At 41.9% G+C, this 17,365-nt stretch overlaps 1 protein-coding gene across 1 annotated transcript in view; it reads left to right on the plus strand.

Annotated features, from left to right (window-relative positions):
- Positions 1 to 16,660, plus strand: part of UPP1 (uridine phosphorylase 1) — a 29,385-nt gene extending 12,725 nt beyond the window's left edge. Inside the window, 7 exon segments of the mRNA XM_065629350.1 lie at positions 7,507 to 7,571; positions 10,432 to 10,549; positions 11,066 to 11,224; positions 12,249 to 12,363; positions 12,871 to 13,080; positions 14,541 to 14,687; positions 16,143 to 16,660. Of these exon segments, the coding sequence (XP_065485422.1) occupies positions 7,507 to 7,571; positions 10,432 to 10,549; positions 11,066 to 11,224; positions 12,249 to 12,363; positions 12,871 to 13,080; positions 14,541 to 14,687; positions 16,143 to 16,282 (954 nt within the window). The 3' untranslated portion in view covers positions 16,283 to 16,660.
- The last annotated feature ends 705 nt before the right edge of the window (positions 16,661 to 17,365 follow it).

Here is a 17,365-nt window from a genome sequence, read left to right on the forward strand (position 1 = left end):
AATTTGTCTGTTTCCAGCTTGAACTGGTTGTGCCAGATTAAGTGTAGCTTCTCTTGGAAGACCTCATGTTTGGCCTACATCTCTCTTAACAGAGTACATAAAAATTGGAGACTTGGCTCTGTAAAACAGACCTAGGAAAGTGCGTGTCAAGCTGAGTGTATTTTGCAGTCTCTCAAAGTTCCTTATAGTGTCAAAACTTGCGGGATTGTAGCTCTATTTCCATTGCAAATGTGCTGGATCCCTCTTGCAAATGTTTTGATCTCTTGTTCAGGATCTCACTGGTGCCACTCTTTCAGAACTAAAAAAAGGCATGAGCTAAATTCACAGCTTGGTTTAGTTTATTTTTCTCAGGCTAATTGGCCAATTTTTGTTAATGGCAAGGTCAGCCGTGTCCAAGTAACGTTGGAGATGACACAGCTACAGCTGTGCTGCACTCACCTGTCTAGCTTTAGGAGCTGTGGGTGTATTTTTTATTTCCTTCCTTTGCAAAACCTTGACCTTAGCTAGGAGCTATTTCACAGCAAGTTGTGGAGAATCTGTTCTTTTTATTTATGCTGAGGGAACTTGTCAGAATTTTCTGAATCAACAAACAATTGCAGGCTAGCTGCTTTGGTGAAGCAGCATGTTAAAACCTATTGGTGCTTGAGCTTTTAACCCTAAAAGATTATCTGACTTAAGATGGCAGTGTCACACTCTCTAGGTTTTTGTGTATGTTTAGGATATTGGGCATAAATAAGGTTTTTGTTATAATGAAGATTATCCCTCGTGTTGGTTTGATTGATGCCGAGTAGATCTTCTATTTTAAATATTACATCATTATCACTGGCTGGTGCAATGGCCAAGCAAACTACTGGTCAGTTGACTCAGGTTCTATTTCCAAGGAAATTTTTCAGACTCACATGGTGGTCATTGTATTAACACTTGTTTCCCATCTAAAACGCAGACATGCATTTTATATGCTTTGTAGCCGTTATTTGGTTGACACACTGAATTTGATCACAGCAATGATAAACACTGGTGCCTGCTTTGCTGAGTTAGGTACAGCTGAGTTAGTACTTCTCAAGTAGATGTTGTGGTGCTGGGGCCTGATGGGATCTACCTGTCCTGATGGGGAAAACATCTGTTTGGATGTAAGCTTGTAGGACTGATCAAGAGGACTCTAAACTGAATAACTGGGGGAAGGGGATATGAACAAGATTGCCTAAGGTAAGCCAAGGGTTGTCAGGGCATCACCCGAGGGTGCCCATGCTGGTGGGAACACTTATGCTGCTCCTGAGAATGTGGAGGGCTCAGAAGCATATCTCAAGTGCTTGTACACCAATGCATGCAGTGTGAGAAACAAACAGGATGAACTCAAAGCGTTGGTCAGGTCCCAGAGCTGTGATATCATTGGTATTACTGAGACCTGGTGGAATGAGTCCCGTGGCTGGAGTGCTGGGGTGGAGGGCTACAGGCTGTTTCAGAGGGACAGGCAGGGCAGGCGAGTAGAGGGGTTGCAGTGTTTGTAAGGGAGAGGTTTGATTGTACAGCCCTTACAGTTAGAGATTATCTGGTTTGAGAGCCTCTGAGTGAGGATTAGGGGGATGGAAAACAAAGCAGATGTTGTAGTGGGTGTCTACTACCGATCACCCAGCCAAGATGAAGGCACTGATGATTATTCTGTAGCCAATTAGGAGAAATTTATGGATCAGTAGCCCTTGTCCTTCTGAGAGATTTAAATTTCTTGGACATCAGTTGGGAATATACTGCTGTGAAGAGCAGATCTTGGGAATCCTTGAAGCTTTTGGAAGATAACTTCTTGCCACAAGTACTCAGGGAGCCTACTAGCAAAGATGCCCTCCTAGACGTGGTATTTGTGAATAGAGAAGGACTCGTGGGAGATGTGATGGTAGGTGGCTGTCTTTGCCACAGTGATCATGACTGGTTGAGTTTAAAATTTTCAGTGTAATGACAAAAAAGGATAGCTGAGTTGCTATCCTGGACTTCAGGAGTGGAAACTTTAAGCTATTCAGGGAGCTATTTAGCAGGGTACCCGGGGAATCTGCTTTTGAGAACTTCGGAGTCCACAAGTACTAGTCATTTTTTAAGAGCCACCTTTTGGAAGCACAGGAGCAGGCAATTCCACTGTGTTGTAAGTCAGGCTTGGCTGAACAGGGAACTCCTCATGGAGCTAAAGAGGAAAAATAAATTGTGTGATCTCTGGAATCAAGGTGAGGCTTTTTAGGAAGATTACAGAGCTGTGGTCTGTATATGCAGGGAGAAGACATGAAAGGCCAAAGCGCAGTTGGAGTTGAAACTGGCCAGTGTTGTGTCAGACAACAAGAAAGGCTTTTTTGAAGGTATATTAATAGCAGGAGGATGTCTAAAGAAAACATTGCATCAATACTTGTTGAAGATGGTCACCTGACTAATAGGCATGGAGAAAAAGCAGAGGCATTCAATACTTTTTCCTCGGTCTTTAATAAAAGTGATAGACTTCAGACTGCCTGGACCCCTGAGTTGGAGAACCACGAGTGTGGGAACAGTAACTTTCCATTTGTAGACACTGAAATTGTAAGGGACCAGCTGTATCAGCTGAATGTTCACAAGTCCATGGGGCCTGATGTGATTCGTCCCAGAGTACTGAAGGAGCTGGCAGATGTTATAGCAGGACCCCTCTTGATTATCTACTGAAAGTCTTAGGAGTCTGGGAAAGTTTCTGCTGACTGGAAGCTACCCAGTGTTATTCTGATCTACAAAAAGGGTGTAAGAGAAGAACCAGGAAACTACAGACCTGCTAGTCTAACCTTGGTTCCTGAAAAATCATGGAGAAGATCATACTGGGTACTATTGAAAGGCATTTAAAGAATAATGCTATCATCAGGTACAGTCAGCATGGGTTCACAACGGGAAAGTCCTGTTTAACTAATTTGATATCCTTCTATGATAAACTCACCTGCCTAGTGGATGAAGGGAAGGTGGTAGATATAGTTTTTCTGGATTTTAGTAAGGCTTTTGATATTGTCCCTCACAGCATCCTTCTGGACAAGTTGTCCAACTGTGGGATGAACAGGTTCATGGTGCACTGGGTGAATAACTGGCTGAAGAGCAGAGCTCAAAGGGTTGTAGTGAATGGAGCTACATCTGGCTGGCAACCAGTCACCAGGGCTGTTCCTCAGGGCTCAATTCTAGGGCCAGTTCTGTTCAATATATTTGTCGGCGATCTCGATGCAGGAGTTGAATGCACCATTGACAAGTTTGTTGATGATACCAAACTGGGAGGTGCTGTTGACTCTTTTGAGGGACAAGGGGCCTTGCAGAGGGATCTAGATAGACTGGAGCATTGGGAAATGACTAATGGGATGAAATTTAGCAAGCCAAAATGCCAGATTCTGCACACAGGATGGAGTACTGCTGAGCACAAGCATGGACTGGGAGAGGAGTGGCTGAAGAGCAGCCCTGCAGAAAGGGACCGGGGAGTGTTGGTTGGCAGCAGCTCAATATGAGTCAGCAGTGTGTGCCCTGGCAGCCAGGAGGGCAAACTGCATCCTGGGGGCATCAAACACGGCATCACCAGCTGGTCTGCCACACTCAGAGTTGGTGCAGCTTCACCCTGAGTGCTGCGTGCAGTTCTGTGCCCCACCATTTAGGAAGGATGTGTAGATCCTGGAATGTGTTCAGAGAGCAACAAAGCTGGTGGTAGAGCTGGAAGGCATGCCCTGTGAAGAGCAGCTGAGGACTTGGGGCTTTTCTAGTTTGGAGAAAAGGAGGCTGGGGGGCAATCTCATAGCCCTCTGCAGCTTCCGAGGAGAAGTGGAAAGAGAGGTGCCGAGCTCTTCTGACTGGTATCCAGTGATAAGATATGTGGGAATGTTTCCAAGTTGTGCTAGAGAAGGTTTAGACTGGAAATTAGGAAGTATTTCTTCACTGAGAGGGTGGTCAAACACTGGAACAGGCTTCCTAGAGGTGGTTGATGCCTCAAGCCTGTCAGTGTTTAAGCAGCATTTGGACACTGCCCTTAACAACATGCTTATCTTGGTCAGCGCTGAATTGGTCAGGTAGTTGGACTAGATGATCATTGTAGGTTCCTTCCAAATGACATGGTCTATTAGCAGAAGTAATCTGTGCTCACTCCTCACCACCTTTTTTTTGCCATGCCAAAGTGCTAGTAAAAGCAGTGCACTTAAAAACAGTCTGTACAAACGTACATTTACAGACACAGATATAGATACCAACATCCATACAACCGAACCTGACTCTGCAATCCTCAGGGTGCCAACATGTCCTTATATCACAGAATCACAGAATGTTAAGGATTGGAAGGGACCTCAAAAGATCATGTAGTCCAATCCCCCCACTGGAGCAGGAACACCTAGATAAGGTTACACAGGAAGGCGTCCAGGTGGGTTTGAATGTCTCCAGAGAAGGAGACTCCACAACCTCCCTGGGCAGCCTGTTCCAGTGTTCTGGCACCCTCACTGAGAAGAAGTTTCTTCTCAAATGTAAATGGAACCTCCTGTGTTCCAGTTTATACCCATTGCCCCTTGTCTTACTGTTAGTCGTCACCGAGAAGAGCCTGGCTCCATCCTCGTGACACTCACCCTTTACATATTTATAAACATTGATGAGGTCACCCCTCAGTCTCCTCTTCTCCAAGCTAAAGAGCCCCAGCTCCCTCAGCCTTTCCTCATACGGGAGATGCTCCACTCCCTTAATCATCTTTGTGGCCCTGCGCTGGACTCTCTCCAGCAGTTCCCTGTCCTTCCTGAACTGAGGGGCCCCTATTTTTACATGTATATCGTCATATTATATTGAAAGCTCGTAGTCTCGAGGTAGCTCTCCCAGGAGCAGCGGGAGATCCGCGCTTGCAGCACACGAGCTCTCGCTTCCCCGCGGCACCGCGGCGCATCCCCGCATCGGTGCCCGCAGCCCCCGCCGTGCCCGTCACAGCCGAACGGAACAGCCGGTGTCCGCGCAACCGCCGCGGGCGCTGCCGCCTTCGCTCCCGCCCCGGGAGGCCGCGCCGCCGGTGCGCAGGGAGTTAACCGCGACCGGTGCGGCGGCCCCCGCCCGGCACCGCCCCGCAGCTGGGAGGCGGCGCGGCCGGCGTGCCGCCCAGCCCGGTCGGCTCGGGTGGGGTGCAGCGAGAGGCCGTTCTCGGTTCCCAGCGGCGGTCCCCGCTGCCCCAGGTGAGAGGCGACCCCCGCCGGCAGAAGCGGGGCGACCCCTGCAGCCCGCGGTGCTGTCTCGGAGGGTGGCGGGGTGACCGCGGCGCCTCCCGGCAGCGGCACCTCCGGCCGCCGGGCGGTGAAACCGCTGCGGGGGGAAGAGACGGAAACGTGGGGGTGACGGGGAGCGCTCGTCCTGGGCTGCGGGAAGGGCGGCGGCCGCGGAGGTGTCGCCGGTGGGTCCGTCGGTGGGAGCGGTCTGCGGGCTGCGCTGTGCGCGGGGTCCGGGAGAGCGCCGGGAAGCCGTGAGCGAGCTCTGTTTGTGTGCACAGTCTCAAGAAGGAAGCCACAGTGTAAAAATCAATTTTGCAATGACTTCGGTTTTTCTGATGATGGATCAACACCCAACTAGAGCTTTTCCTGATGCTATTAACTGATGTTTTCCTTTTTTTTAAAAAAAAAAGGGGGGGGGGAGAAAAATACGAGAGAAAGTAATGATACATGGTTTCTACATGGTTTAAAACATCGGTCTGAGGATTTGCAAATGTCAAAGGGATCCGTTCCCTTTCCTGAGCTGAGTCGTGCTGGGGAGCACATTGTTCTTGACCATCGGTTTTAACTTCGGCTGAGGAAGACTGATAAAACTTTTGACGTGGCTATAAAAATTTCCATTTGTTTAGACACCGTGAGAATTTTTCAGCTTCATATTAATTGGCTGCCTGTCAGCTACTACCTGATTGCTGGAAGGGTCTGCCATGGGAAAACTGCTTTCTGCTTGCTCCTTTCTTCTGTTGCTGCCAAGGCATCTCCAGTTGGGTGCTATTGGGGAGGGTATTCTGGACCTTTGGACTGTCAGAACTTTGTTCTCATTTTTTTGAAGCACATCATTGTTTGGGGGATCACAGAACCAAGAGCACTATTAAAAATTACGTGGTTGCTTCATACTATGAACAGCAGCTGAATGAATAGATTCAGTTTATTTGGAGCCATTTGTCATCTGGGTACACTAAAATCTCTTTGCTGTTTCTTCTTCCAGTTCCTCGTTTTTAGGACTCACAGTCCTGTAGCTTTCTTGGAACAAGTTATGTGTTTTTCCTGTGATGTATATGGTATAATAGTGATACCCTGTAGTAACTGACTCTTATAATACCACCATAAGGATGGATAGCTGATTCCAAATGCAACTTTTATACTTTACCTCCTTGAGCATAGATTCTAGTTTACATTTAGTATATCTAGTACATGTGAAGTTTAGGTCTATTTAATAAAGATTGATATTTTAAATGAAGAAAACTAATCGTCCTGATAAATGTCGATACATTTCCATTATTCAGTGGCTTTTAGCAGGCAGAATCCAGCTTTACTTCATTTGATTCTTCAGTTCTTTCAAAATTCATGTGTGATGTAATTCTATTGCAAAATTGATTTCTTTCTATTTCCTTGTAGTATAATCCTGGGGGTTTTAGGGATTAGAATCCTGTCTGTAATGTATGTGCTGTCAGGCTCTTTGTAAGGGAAGGTAGGGCAAAACTTCGTGATTCAGTACTTCCTGTAAGGGCATCCCCAGAAAAGTACCAACTTTGGCACGTAGCCTTAGTCACTTCTGAAAATAATGACAAATCATTCTATAATTATAATTCTGTCATTTTATCAGCACCGAAGCCTCAGTGATACATTTGTCTATTTAAATGTAGAGGAGGATGCAGAAAGGAGGAGGTTTTTGGTATAGGTTAGTGTAATGGATTAGGATAAGGATATTCAAGATGGATGATAAACTAGAGTGCCGTGACTTTTTGGAGTCATGTTTTAGTTTAGTCTTCCTCACTTTTAGGTTGAGGCAATAGAAATTCTCTTAAGGTCAGTAGGAGAAGTTTAATGAAAAGGATATTATGATAAGATGCTTCCTGGGCTCAGGTTTCAGGCCTGTGACAGAGATGAGCTTTGGAGACCTTTGGGAGCCAGTGGTGACAGAGGCTAAAGCTGGTTCAGCAGTCCCTGTTGCTATAGAAGCTATAGAAGAAGGAGGATTAGTTAGTTAGCTATGAGACTTAAATCTCCCTGCCCCATGAGCCATGTGTTGCATATCCCACAGAACAGAAGTAGTGGTGAGGGGGGAGTTACGTTAGCAAGGGATTAGTTTATGCTTCAGTGGTTTGAAAGTGGTGTTTGGCCAGAAAAAATTGGAGATGCTCATTTTGCTACAGTTATAAAAGCTATAGTGTGGCTGGATTATTTTGGGGGTTTAATATACATGATTGTATCATCTGTATAGAAGGTTTTTCTTACTGTTAATGATGCTAGCTTTATAGATGGGACTATTCTGATGCACTGATATCTAATTTTTTAAATATAATTCTAGGTATAAGCATACATGGCTTCTGGTGTCTCAAATGAAAAGAAAACTGATGATGAACAGTCTTCAAAGTAAGATTCAGAAATTAATTATCTTGTACAAGTTTACATTTACTTTCCTCCCTAAACTCATTACACACTCATTTAGTTTTAGATGAAGTTTATGCTAGAAATATTGATTATAACATCAAGTATCTAGTAGAAGCTGTTTTGACAAATGAAATCTTTATCTACTTTAACCACACCTACACAGAAGGCTTTGCTGGCTAGCCATTTTCATTTATCACAACAGTGGATTTTTCCAAGCACAGGTGATGTTTTTAGTATTGTTGTTATTTTTTTTAATCCACTGAACTGTTGAAATGTTGACTTTGGTTGCCGCATATGGCCAGACCTACCTGCTTCAAGAGTGTGAAAAATATTTCAATCTGTTTCTCTAATCCTTACTTTAAGCTTATTTTAGTAAAACCACACAGACATGTTTAGTCCTCAGATATTTGTGTTTTGTTTAAACTCACAGAAGTTGTAGGTACTTTACAACAGTGTGAGAGGAATACATTGTCTGCTCCTTAGAGGCCAAAGTTTTTTATCAGGCAAACTTTGCCTCTACTGTAAATCCATGGCAGTTGTCCCATGTACATATAGCAATATGCTTTTATTGCCCATTTTACTGCAGATTCCAAGTCTGCAATGAGATCTGGATGGGCAGATAACCAGTACAAGTTAGTGACAGCCCCTGCCTGCAGTGAGGCGGCAGGTTGAATGGTGTTGCTGCAAGGGTATGAGATGAAAAAGGTGAAATACAGACACTGCTAAGGGAGATGTATTTAAGCCAGGCATGAGGACAGGGGTATTGCCACATACCACATGAATTTCCCTGTACTTGTGATAGAGACCTCGCCTTTTCCCAGTTTTTTCCCTGGAGAGAAGCTTTAATTGCTAGTATTCTCATAAAGAAGGAAGTATTATTTGCTTCATCAAATTGTGAAGTGTTTTCAAATCGTATCCTATTTGTGTGTAAAAGCCATTTCAATCAACATCAGCACAAGCAGCTATTCGATCTGCATTAGTGAGTGATCCATTAAATATGGGTAGAGTCTCACAAAATGAAGCCGGAATAATTTAGAGGAGGCAGCCTGGGAATTCCGCTCATGCAAGCTGGCAAACTCCTGGTCTGTTTGTGCCTTTCTGAAGGGCCATAAACCTGCTCTTTATTTCTCCCAAAGTCAAACAGGTCTCTTGGAGGGGAGGAGAAAGGCAACCAAAGCCTTTGGTTCCACCTCAGGTGGGACTCGTGTGAAGGGAGGCAGACAGGGCACGTGGGAGATGGGAAGGAATTGCTGCCAAAGGCACGAACAAACCACCCGCTTTGTAGGGCTCCTGAAGGTGGCAGTCTGTGGTGGGCAGGGATAAATAGGGTGGACCGGGATGATACCTCTTTTGTTCGGTTGTGCAGCTACTGCTGGATAGTTAGTGATGTTGGAGAGAGAATTTCGAGAACAGGAACAGTCGATATACTCAGAATATTTGGATTGTAACTACTTTCTTTGCTTTCTGAGGAGCAGTGTGGTGACCTCAGTGTGGGCATCTAGGCCACTTCAGGCTGCTTGAGGTGACCAGCACATCCTGCACAGGGTTGGCAGATAAGACATCGGACCTACAGAAGAGTACTGCCCTTCGGGAAAGGCATTAAAAGGCAGACAGGATAACCCAAACCACCTAGAACAGCGCTAAATGCTTATGTTTAGGCTTCAGAGTTGTTCCTGCAAATTCTTAGCAATTTTTTGCATAAACTCCAAAGAAACTCTTTTGTCTCCTCTAACAAAACAGTTTGAGTTTCCTGAGCCGTGCTGTGATGGCAGTGAACCTTCATTAAGCTATTAAGTCATCTTCTTGTGTCTGGAAGATATTTATTGCTTGTATTTCATCTCTCAGAAACTACTTTGAAGTATTGGCGGATATTTTGCTTAAGCTTGTGATTATTGACTAGTCTTTCCTACCTGTTTCAACTGAACTTAAAATGTCTGCCTTCTGTGCTTGATGTTTTATGAGTCATCCAGCTTGCTTAGTTAGTCCATTACCAAATTTTCCATGAAGGCAATCCCACATGTTAAGTAGTTCAGTGTTCCCTTCTTGCCTTGTAGTTCCCTGGTTATTCAGATTTTTTTTTTTTAAAGCTGTATCATTTCCTTACAGGAAGCAACTTAAGAGGAAGTGAATTCTTTTTACGTTTTCCTCTCTTTCCCTTTTTTTTTTTTTTCACTTTTTTTCTCTTCCATGATTTTTTCTTTGCTTTAGAATTCAATTTGCTTATTTTCTCTCTTGTTCCAGATCCCCTGTACTGTTGTTACCAGTCTCATGCCATAGATTTTTTTCCTCCTGGCTGGATGACACAGCATAACAGTGAACCAAATTGCCAGAAATCCTCTTTGGGCCTGTCTGTAAAGCCCAAATCTTCACACTCCTCTCAGATGGGTAGGAGGGTCGGTCAAAACACAAGAGGTCAAGTTTGCTTTTCAGCTTTACTATAGGTTACCTATGTAGTACTGTGGTCTATTGAGTATTCCCTGGTCCTGCTCCCATTGCTCTCCTCACCATAAAGACTCACTCTGGTTCACAGCTTTAATATTATTTAAGATAAAGGCTGCACTGTTGCAAATGCATCCTAGCATCTAGGCTTTTCTTCAGTGATTTCATCCTGTGCAATGAATGGGATGTTCAATATCTTATGTGGTTTGTTATGCATCATAAGGTTGTCATGAAATTTAGGGTTTCCCTAACATAATGCATGAGGAACCAAAATAAGGTAGTGAAGGCATACTTATGTGTGGCATTTCCCAACTTCTACTGCTTGACTTTGCAAAATTAGCATCTGTTCAATGTAGAGATTTGTATATATTCTGTATGTTTCAAAATGCTGCTGTCCTGACAGAGAGAATTTTATCTGTCTCTGCAACCCTCACCTGGAGAAAATGAAAGAAGACATCCTGTACCATTTTGCTCTTGGGACTGGCACCCATGATTTTCCAGCATTGTTTGGAGATGTAAAGGTAAGAAGCTTCATTTCATTCAGCAAGCTTAAGCTTTTCTGCAGAAGGTGGAAGTGTAGCTGCCTTCAAAATTAGACTAGATGTGTCAGCATACCACCAATTGGGGAATTAATAGAAAGGGGATAAGTTTTTATGGGTTTTTATCACTTTCAATATCAAGCACAATTGGGAACAATGGTTTCTGACTGTCTCTTTTCATCCAGTAAAAGGGCAAAGGCTGCAGTCTCTATTTGGGTAGAATTCCCTGTTGAGGGGCCTTCAGGTCAATATCTGTCTTTTACTAGTTTAAATAGGAGGAAGGCATTTGAATGCTGTAGAGAAAGTGGTGGGTTTGGGTTTTTTTCCTCCCATAATTTTTCTTCGTGGCCTTTTAGAATGATTATGAGAAGAACCACATCTGGGATAAAGCTTTGTGTTAACCAAAGGTGTTTGCATTCTCGCGTTGATCTTCTCATGTTCTTTTGAGATGCTGAATCATGCAGCTGATTTTGTTTTGTTGAATGCCGTCCACCCTAGTTTGTGTGTGTTGGAGGAAGCCCATCACGGATGAAATCTTTTATCGCCTACATAGCTGAAGAACTGGGGCTGGGGAGCCCTAGCTCCGACTACCCCAACATCTGTGCGGGAACCGACCGCTACGCAATGTATAAAGTGGGACCTGTGTTGTCAGTCAGCGTAAGTAACTTAACCACACATGGAACACCATTCAGCGATGCTGTTCAAAGTAGAAAATATGAATCCGGATTTCTTTTAAATGTTTCATAGATAGAGGCAGGTTTTTAAGTCTGCACCAGCTGTGCTCAGAATAGTGCAGTTGGCTAATTAAGAACTCCTTTTTGGGCTCTTCTTGTAAAAGGGCAAATCTCAGAGACCTTCATTTCTTTCTTGCCCCCTTTTTCCTCAGCGTACCGCTGAGCTGTTGTGGGGATGGCATTATAAATTCTTGAGCAGACTTAATGTTGCCTTGTCCCCGTTCTGTATCCTGAACAATATGGAAAAAAGGTATCTGGATGCATGTGTGCTATGGGAAAAAAATGACTATCGCATCCATAGCTAAGTATCTGCAGTGGCATTGTCAGATGTGTTAACAGAGCTTAAGAGCAGCTTTCCATGGGACTTGTGCTGCCAATTCATGTATGCGCTTTAAAGCTTCATACCTTTAGTTTGTAGATACAATTACATGCTTCAACTGCATAACTGTAGTATCATGCTGCACCTTTTGAGTTGTAATTATTGCATTATCATGCAAGTTGAGGTGGACTTATATTTGCTGAAGTTTGTGACTAAACCACAATGTCTGTTATTTTTAAAAAATTAGCTTAACTCTTCTCTGGCACTTCAGGTTGGTAAAAAAGTTAGAGTGGGGTTTTTCTTGTGTTTAAGAAAACTTTGGTGATGAAGTGCATTTGTCGACTATTAGGAAAAGACACTGCTTATGCTTTTGAGAAAGTAAATATTTCATAATTAATGATTTTTAGAAACACTGTGCTTCATGCATAGTCCAGGAAAGTCAGTGGGAGTCTTTCTGTTTACTTTCAGTAGCCTTTCGGTTGGCCCATAGGGTTAGGGTTTGGTGGGAGTGAGTTAAGTGACATTTGGAAAAAAACATCAGGAAGGAGAGATTGTCCAGCTCCTTCTTCCATATATACTTTGCACTGTCTCTGTGAATGTTGAATATGAATTTCTGCTTTCATTTCAGCATGGTATGGGCATTCCTTCTATTTCAATCATGCTGCACGAGCTGATCAAACTGTTGCATCATGCCAAGTGTTCCAACATAACCATTATCCGCATTGGTACCTCTGGTGGAATAGGTATTTCCCCTTGTTTTCGTGTTTTGGTTTTTTTTGTCTGTGTTTTTTGTTTGTTTTGTTTTGTTTTTTCCCCAAACAAAAGCATCTTTGTAAGAGAGTAAAGTATCTCTCTACCAGTAAGTGACTGATCATCAGAACAGTTTTCAACAGGAAGTGAATCATTTTTCTTCTGTAATTCTGAAAGAAAAGGCAGTATCTGCCTCTCTGGATAGAGAAAATTCACTTAAGAGATCTGACAAAGTCAGGAGAAGGATATTCCTGTCCTTTACGAAAAGTATGAGATAAGAATATATAGTGAAAAAGTAAAGATTTTGTTCTTTGAAAAATTATTTGTAATAATAAACTGAAGCAGCTAGGCAAACACACACAGAAAAACATCTCTTGGTGAGTTCAGGAGTGAAGTTGCCACCTTTAAAAGAAGTAGGATTGAGTCAAGATTTACATTTTATGTGTGTTGAAACAAAACATTAACTGCATTATGAAGCAGTGTGCTTCTCTTTACTGCAGGTCTGGAGCCAGGCTCAGTGGTTATAACTCGTCAGTCTGTAGATGCCACCTTCAAACCTCAGTTTGAACAGGTTATTCTGGGAAAGACTGTAATTCGCAGTACAGACCTAGATGAACAGCTAGCTAAGGAACTGATGCAGTGCAGTAAAGAAATCAATCAATTCAATACAGTCGTTGGAAACACCATGTGCACTCTGGATTTCTATGAAGGTAAGTCTGGCGACAGACTAACAGAAGTATATCGGTAAGCAGCAACGTATAAATAATATTTTAATAATATTTTAACATTAAGGTTCTGGTTCACTGAAAAGAACTGATTCCCTACTTTCAGTTGTCTTGTCAGCTGTAATTAACCTCTTTTTCATATATGTAAAATCAAGCATTGTGCCTAGCAGTTTGCTGTATTGAACTTTTAAATTTGTGGAGGTTTATTTCCCCCCAGCTCTAATAGATCCTCTGAAATATATGTAGTCCACTATACACTTTTCATGTACTCATCAGTTAGGAATGTTTGTCACAGAGTTTCTGGATTTACTGAGGCATCCTAGAGGATTAGATTAGATTAACCTTCTGGTTAAGTACCTAAAATAAATCTTTTCTAAAAGAAGTGATGGAAACTTTATTTCCATGCACATTTTGAGCAAAACATTGATCGGACAACTGAAGACAATATTTTGCTGAGTTGTGTCAATGCTGCTACATCGGAGAGGCAAACCTCCAAGACTTACTTTGAATAAATGTATAAACATTCAGGTGCTTTTCTGATCTCCCAAGTCTATTCACAAGCATCTTTCAAATCTTGTGAGAACAGAACGTAGGTGGCACCTGATACTACTTTCTCTAGCTGCTACTGGATAGGTGACAAAGGGTGCCATGTGTAGGGGAACATGGTTTTCATAACAACATTCCCACTTGGTCAGAAACAGACACTGTCAGTTTGTGCATCTCCTCAGACACCAATCACAGGTGCAAGTTACACTAAAAAAAAACCGTCAGGGATGTTTTCAACTCATACAGCAAGACCTGAGAATAGACTCAAGGGCATTAATTTAGGAGTACGTCTCCTGAAAACAAAAATATACTGATTAAAACTTCATGTCATTTAACTTCACTGTATATAATGTACTGCTCTTTTTTCTGTAGGTGTTAGTCTTGAATAATTTGAATAAACTAATTTTCTAAAAAAATGGTGATAGTATTAGTTAGCTTAAGAGACTCTTCATCTCTTACCTTAGAGAGTCTCTAGAGTAATGATCATCCTTTTAGGTAGCATCAGGAAAGCATTTTCAAGCTTTGTAGTTTTCATAGACAATGATTAAACATTGAAGAAATGCAGCACTTCCATAGAGCTTCAAGTTTGTTGCTGAATTTTGATGCGTTCCCTATATACTAGAAACTACTATTTACATTTTCACGTTTATGATTTTGAGAATTTAAGATGGAGAAGACCAATTAAATTACTGTGATTCACATTGTAAAGAATACAAGTAATATGTAGAAGCTCTAGCAATAGCTAAAAATCACTTTGTCCTGTTTTCTTGCACATGAAAAAAAAGAGTAGTAGAAAAAGCTGGGCACTGTATAGGGGAAACTGCAATAATCAGGTGTTTCAGGAACTGAATTTGTTTTGTGATTTCAGCACTGAAATTTTTTATAAAATTAATTCGTAGGACAGGGCAGGTTGGATGGTGCCATCTGCTTATATAATGAAGAAGAGAAACTGCAATATTTGAAGGAAGCTTACGATGCTGGTGTCAGAAACATAGAGATGGAGTCTTCGGTATTTGCTGCAATGTGTAATCTCAGCGGTGTCAAAGGTAAACTAACTTGAAGTCACTTTATTCAAACCGTAGGAGGTTTTCTGCACTGCAGATGGTTTGCAGTAAAAACTGAGAATGAGGTGTTAGCGTACCTTCAGCATATAAAAGCCCCAGTTCTGGTTATAGTTATGTTGCTGTGATTGTTTGATTTGTGTCATATGTATTTAAAACTTATGCAAACTTCCCCACATACTTCTTATGCAGTTTAGTTCTATCATTTGCTATTCCAGCCCGTGGAAAGCACATAAATTGTTAAAGTATCTAATTATCCTATAGCATTAACTTGTTTTCTTCAGCTAGTTTTTGAAGTTTACGTGAAGCAACTGGTTAATTTAATCAGCCAGGTGATTCTCACATACATAAAACTACAATCACTTTCTATACTTTCATATCAAATTGAAAATAGAAGAATTTTGTGTAGACTTATGACACTTAAAGATTTTTAGTAGCATAATGAATAAACCATTCCTAATCATAAGACGAATTTTACATTTTTTTACACAAGCTAACTAATTTTCAGTAAAAATTAGGAAAAAAAAAGTGTTTACAAATAATGTAAGGCAATGCCTTTCTACTTAACATGTTAACTATAGTCTCTTGCTTTCTTTGGCAAGGAATTTGCCAGTTTAAAACGCTGATGTTTCTCGAACTTCCTTAAACTCAAGGAGGATTAAATGAAAAATAAGCAAAATGGCCAACAGTTATGTCAAACATCTTCAGTTCTTACTGACATGCGAGTACTTAAAATCCCAGCCCATGCAAATACTGGGCCATTAGGGAGCCTGGTCCTTTTTGCTCTCTCTACTTTGTAGGTCCGTAATGTGCATTACAGCTTGTGCTCTGCAAATTGTCACTAGGCAGAAACCCCGGACACAGAAGAGCCGTGGTAGAGCTCAGCTTGAGTGGAAGGAAGGATTTTGTCTTTGGGGCTCCGATTACCAAAAGGCAGCAGATGAGCCCGAGATATGATCTGTGGGATCCTCATGTACTTGCAGTGCTCCCCATCTGTGAATGCCCCAGTGTCTCCTCTGCTGGTTCCTGAGGGATGGCACCTAGAGCACAGGGATTTTGGTTGGGGATGAGGTAGACAGCGGAGGGCTGTGACGACATCTGCTACAACAGTGTCTCTGATCAATTCCTACCAGTCACGCCCTGGATATAATTCCTGTCCACAAAAACATAAGAATCATGCAATAACAATAAGGATCTGCAGCTGCCTGAGAGTTCTTGCTTTATTAATGTAGTGATCAGTTGTCTTAAATTATTTGTAACTTCTTAAATATCATCCGCAGCATGCTAGTCCCCTAGCATCTTATGGTACTGTGCACTGTTTTTTTGCATTTGTTTTCTCTCATATTTCTAATCTCCTAGCTGTTCATTCAAATGTTTCTGCTTTTGGACTGTAGAATGCCAGAATGTCATTCCTAACTAATGCTGTCTTTTAATTTCTAGCTGCCGTAGTGTGTGTCACTCTTCTGAATCGGCTTGAAGGGGACCAGATTAGTAGCTCACATGATGTGCTCATGGAATATCAGCAGAGACCGCAGAAATTAGTGGGATATTTCATTAAGAGACGTCTTGCGAAAGTATGAAATATCCATCTCGGTTTTACAGAAGCAGAAGGCTCTTGCACAGCTGAACTCCTGGTCGTGACTTGTGTGCATTAAAGGTCCTTTGCCTCAGAATACCTCACAGCATTCCGTGTGTTTCTGGAAGTTAATCATTTATGCCACTGTGCTTTGGGAACTCAATGTGCTGAGTTAAAACTTCAGTTAAGTTTTGCTTACTTATGCGTTACTGGCTAGAAAACTCACTTTTCTGTGAATTGGAAAGTGGATCTGTTGTGAAGGACAAGCCTGCAATAATATATGAAAAAAGTTTTATTTATCCTTGCTGTAAAAGAAAAACTGGGAAGAAAATAAAACTTTGTTGCCAAGTACTTGCAAACCACTGAATTAAAATTAACTTAATAATGCTAATGTCTTTCTCGTTGTTTTAAAAAATTATAATTGTTTCACTTGTAACGAAAAGTTAAAGTGAATGCAGTTTATTTTTTGCAAACTTTGACAAATAAACAATACTATTTTCATATATTAAAACTGCAAATTATGGAACTGAATTTTCTAACTATTAAGTAACTATTTCTAACTATTAACTTGACACTGAGTTGTTGAATATCTGTACTTCCTAGATACTGATCCAACAAGGTCATTCATATCCCATTTTAACTATAGGATTGAATCAATACCCAGGAAACATTTATGCAATAAGTAATTTTGCACTGAAGAACTTGAAATCTTTTGCTGAATCAAGGTTGCTGCTTACCAAAGAAGAGCCAAAGGCACTCAGGAGATATACAGCAAATTCACAGGACCGCATTATGATAGTGGGTTTTTTTTTCCTTTTACTTTGCTTCTTTTTAAATTGTTTTTCATCTCCATGTCTTCAGGACATAACACTCACTGTTGCAGTGGTTCCCAGTTCTTCTGAAGAACCAGAGAAAACCTGTTGCCCGTACATGCCACTAAAACCATTTCTGCCTTTTTTTCCACTACTGTTGGCCTAGTGTTTGTTTCTTTTTTAAATCATTCTCATTGCTGCTTTGCTGCTGTGATTAGAACGTAGATATGTGCTCAGCTAAAGAAAAATGAGCTTATCTCTCTTTGTACCACAGT

The sequence above is a fragment of the Caloenas nicobarica genome, chromosome 2, assembly GCF_036013445.1.
Source record: "Caloenas nicobarica isolate bCalNic1 chromosome 2, bCalNic1.hap1, whole genome shotgun sequence".
Classification (NCBI taxonomy): domain Eukaryota; kingdom Metazoa; phylum Chordata; class Aves; order Columbiformes; family Columbidae; genus Caloenas; species Caloenas nicobarica.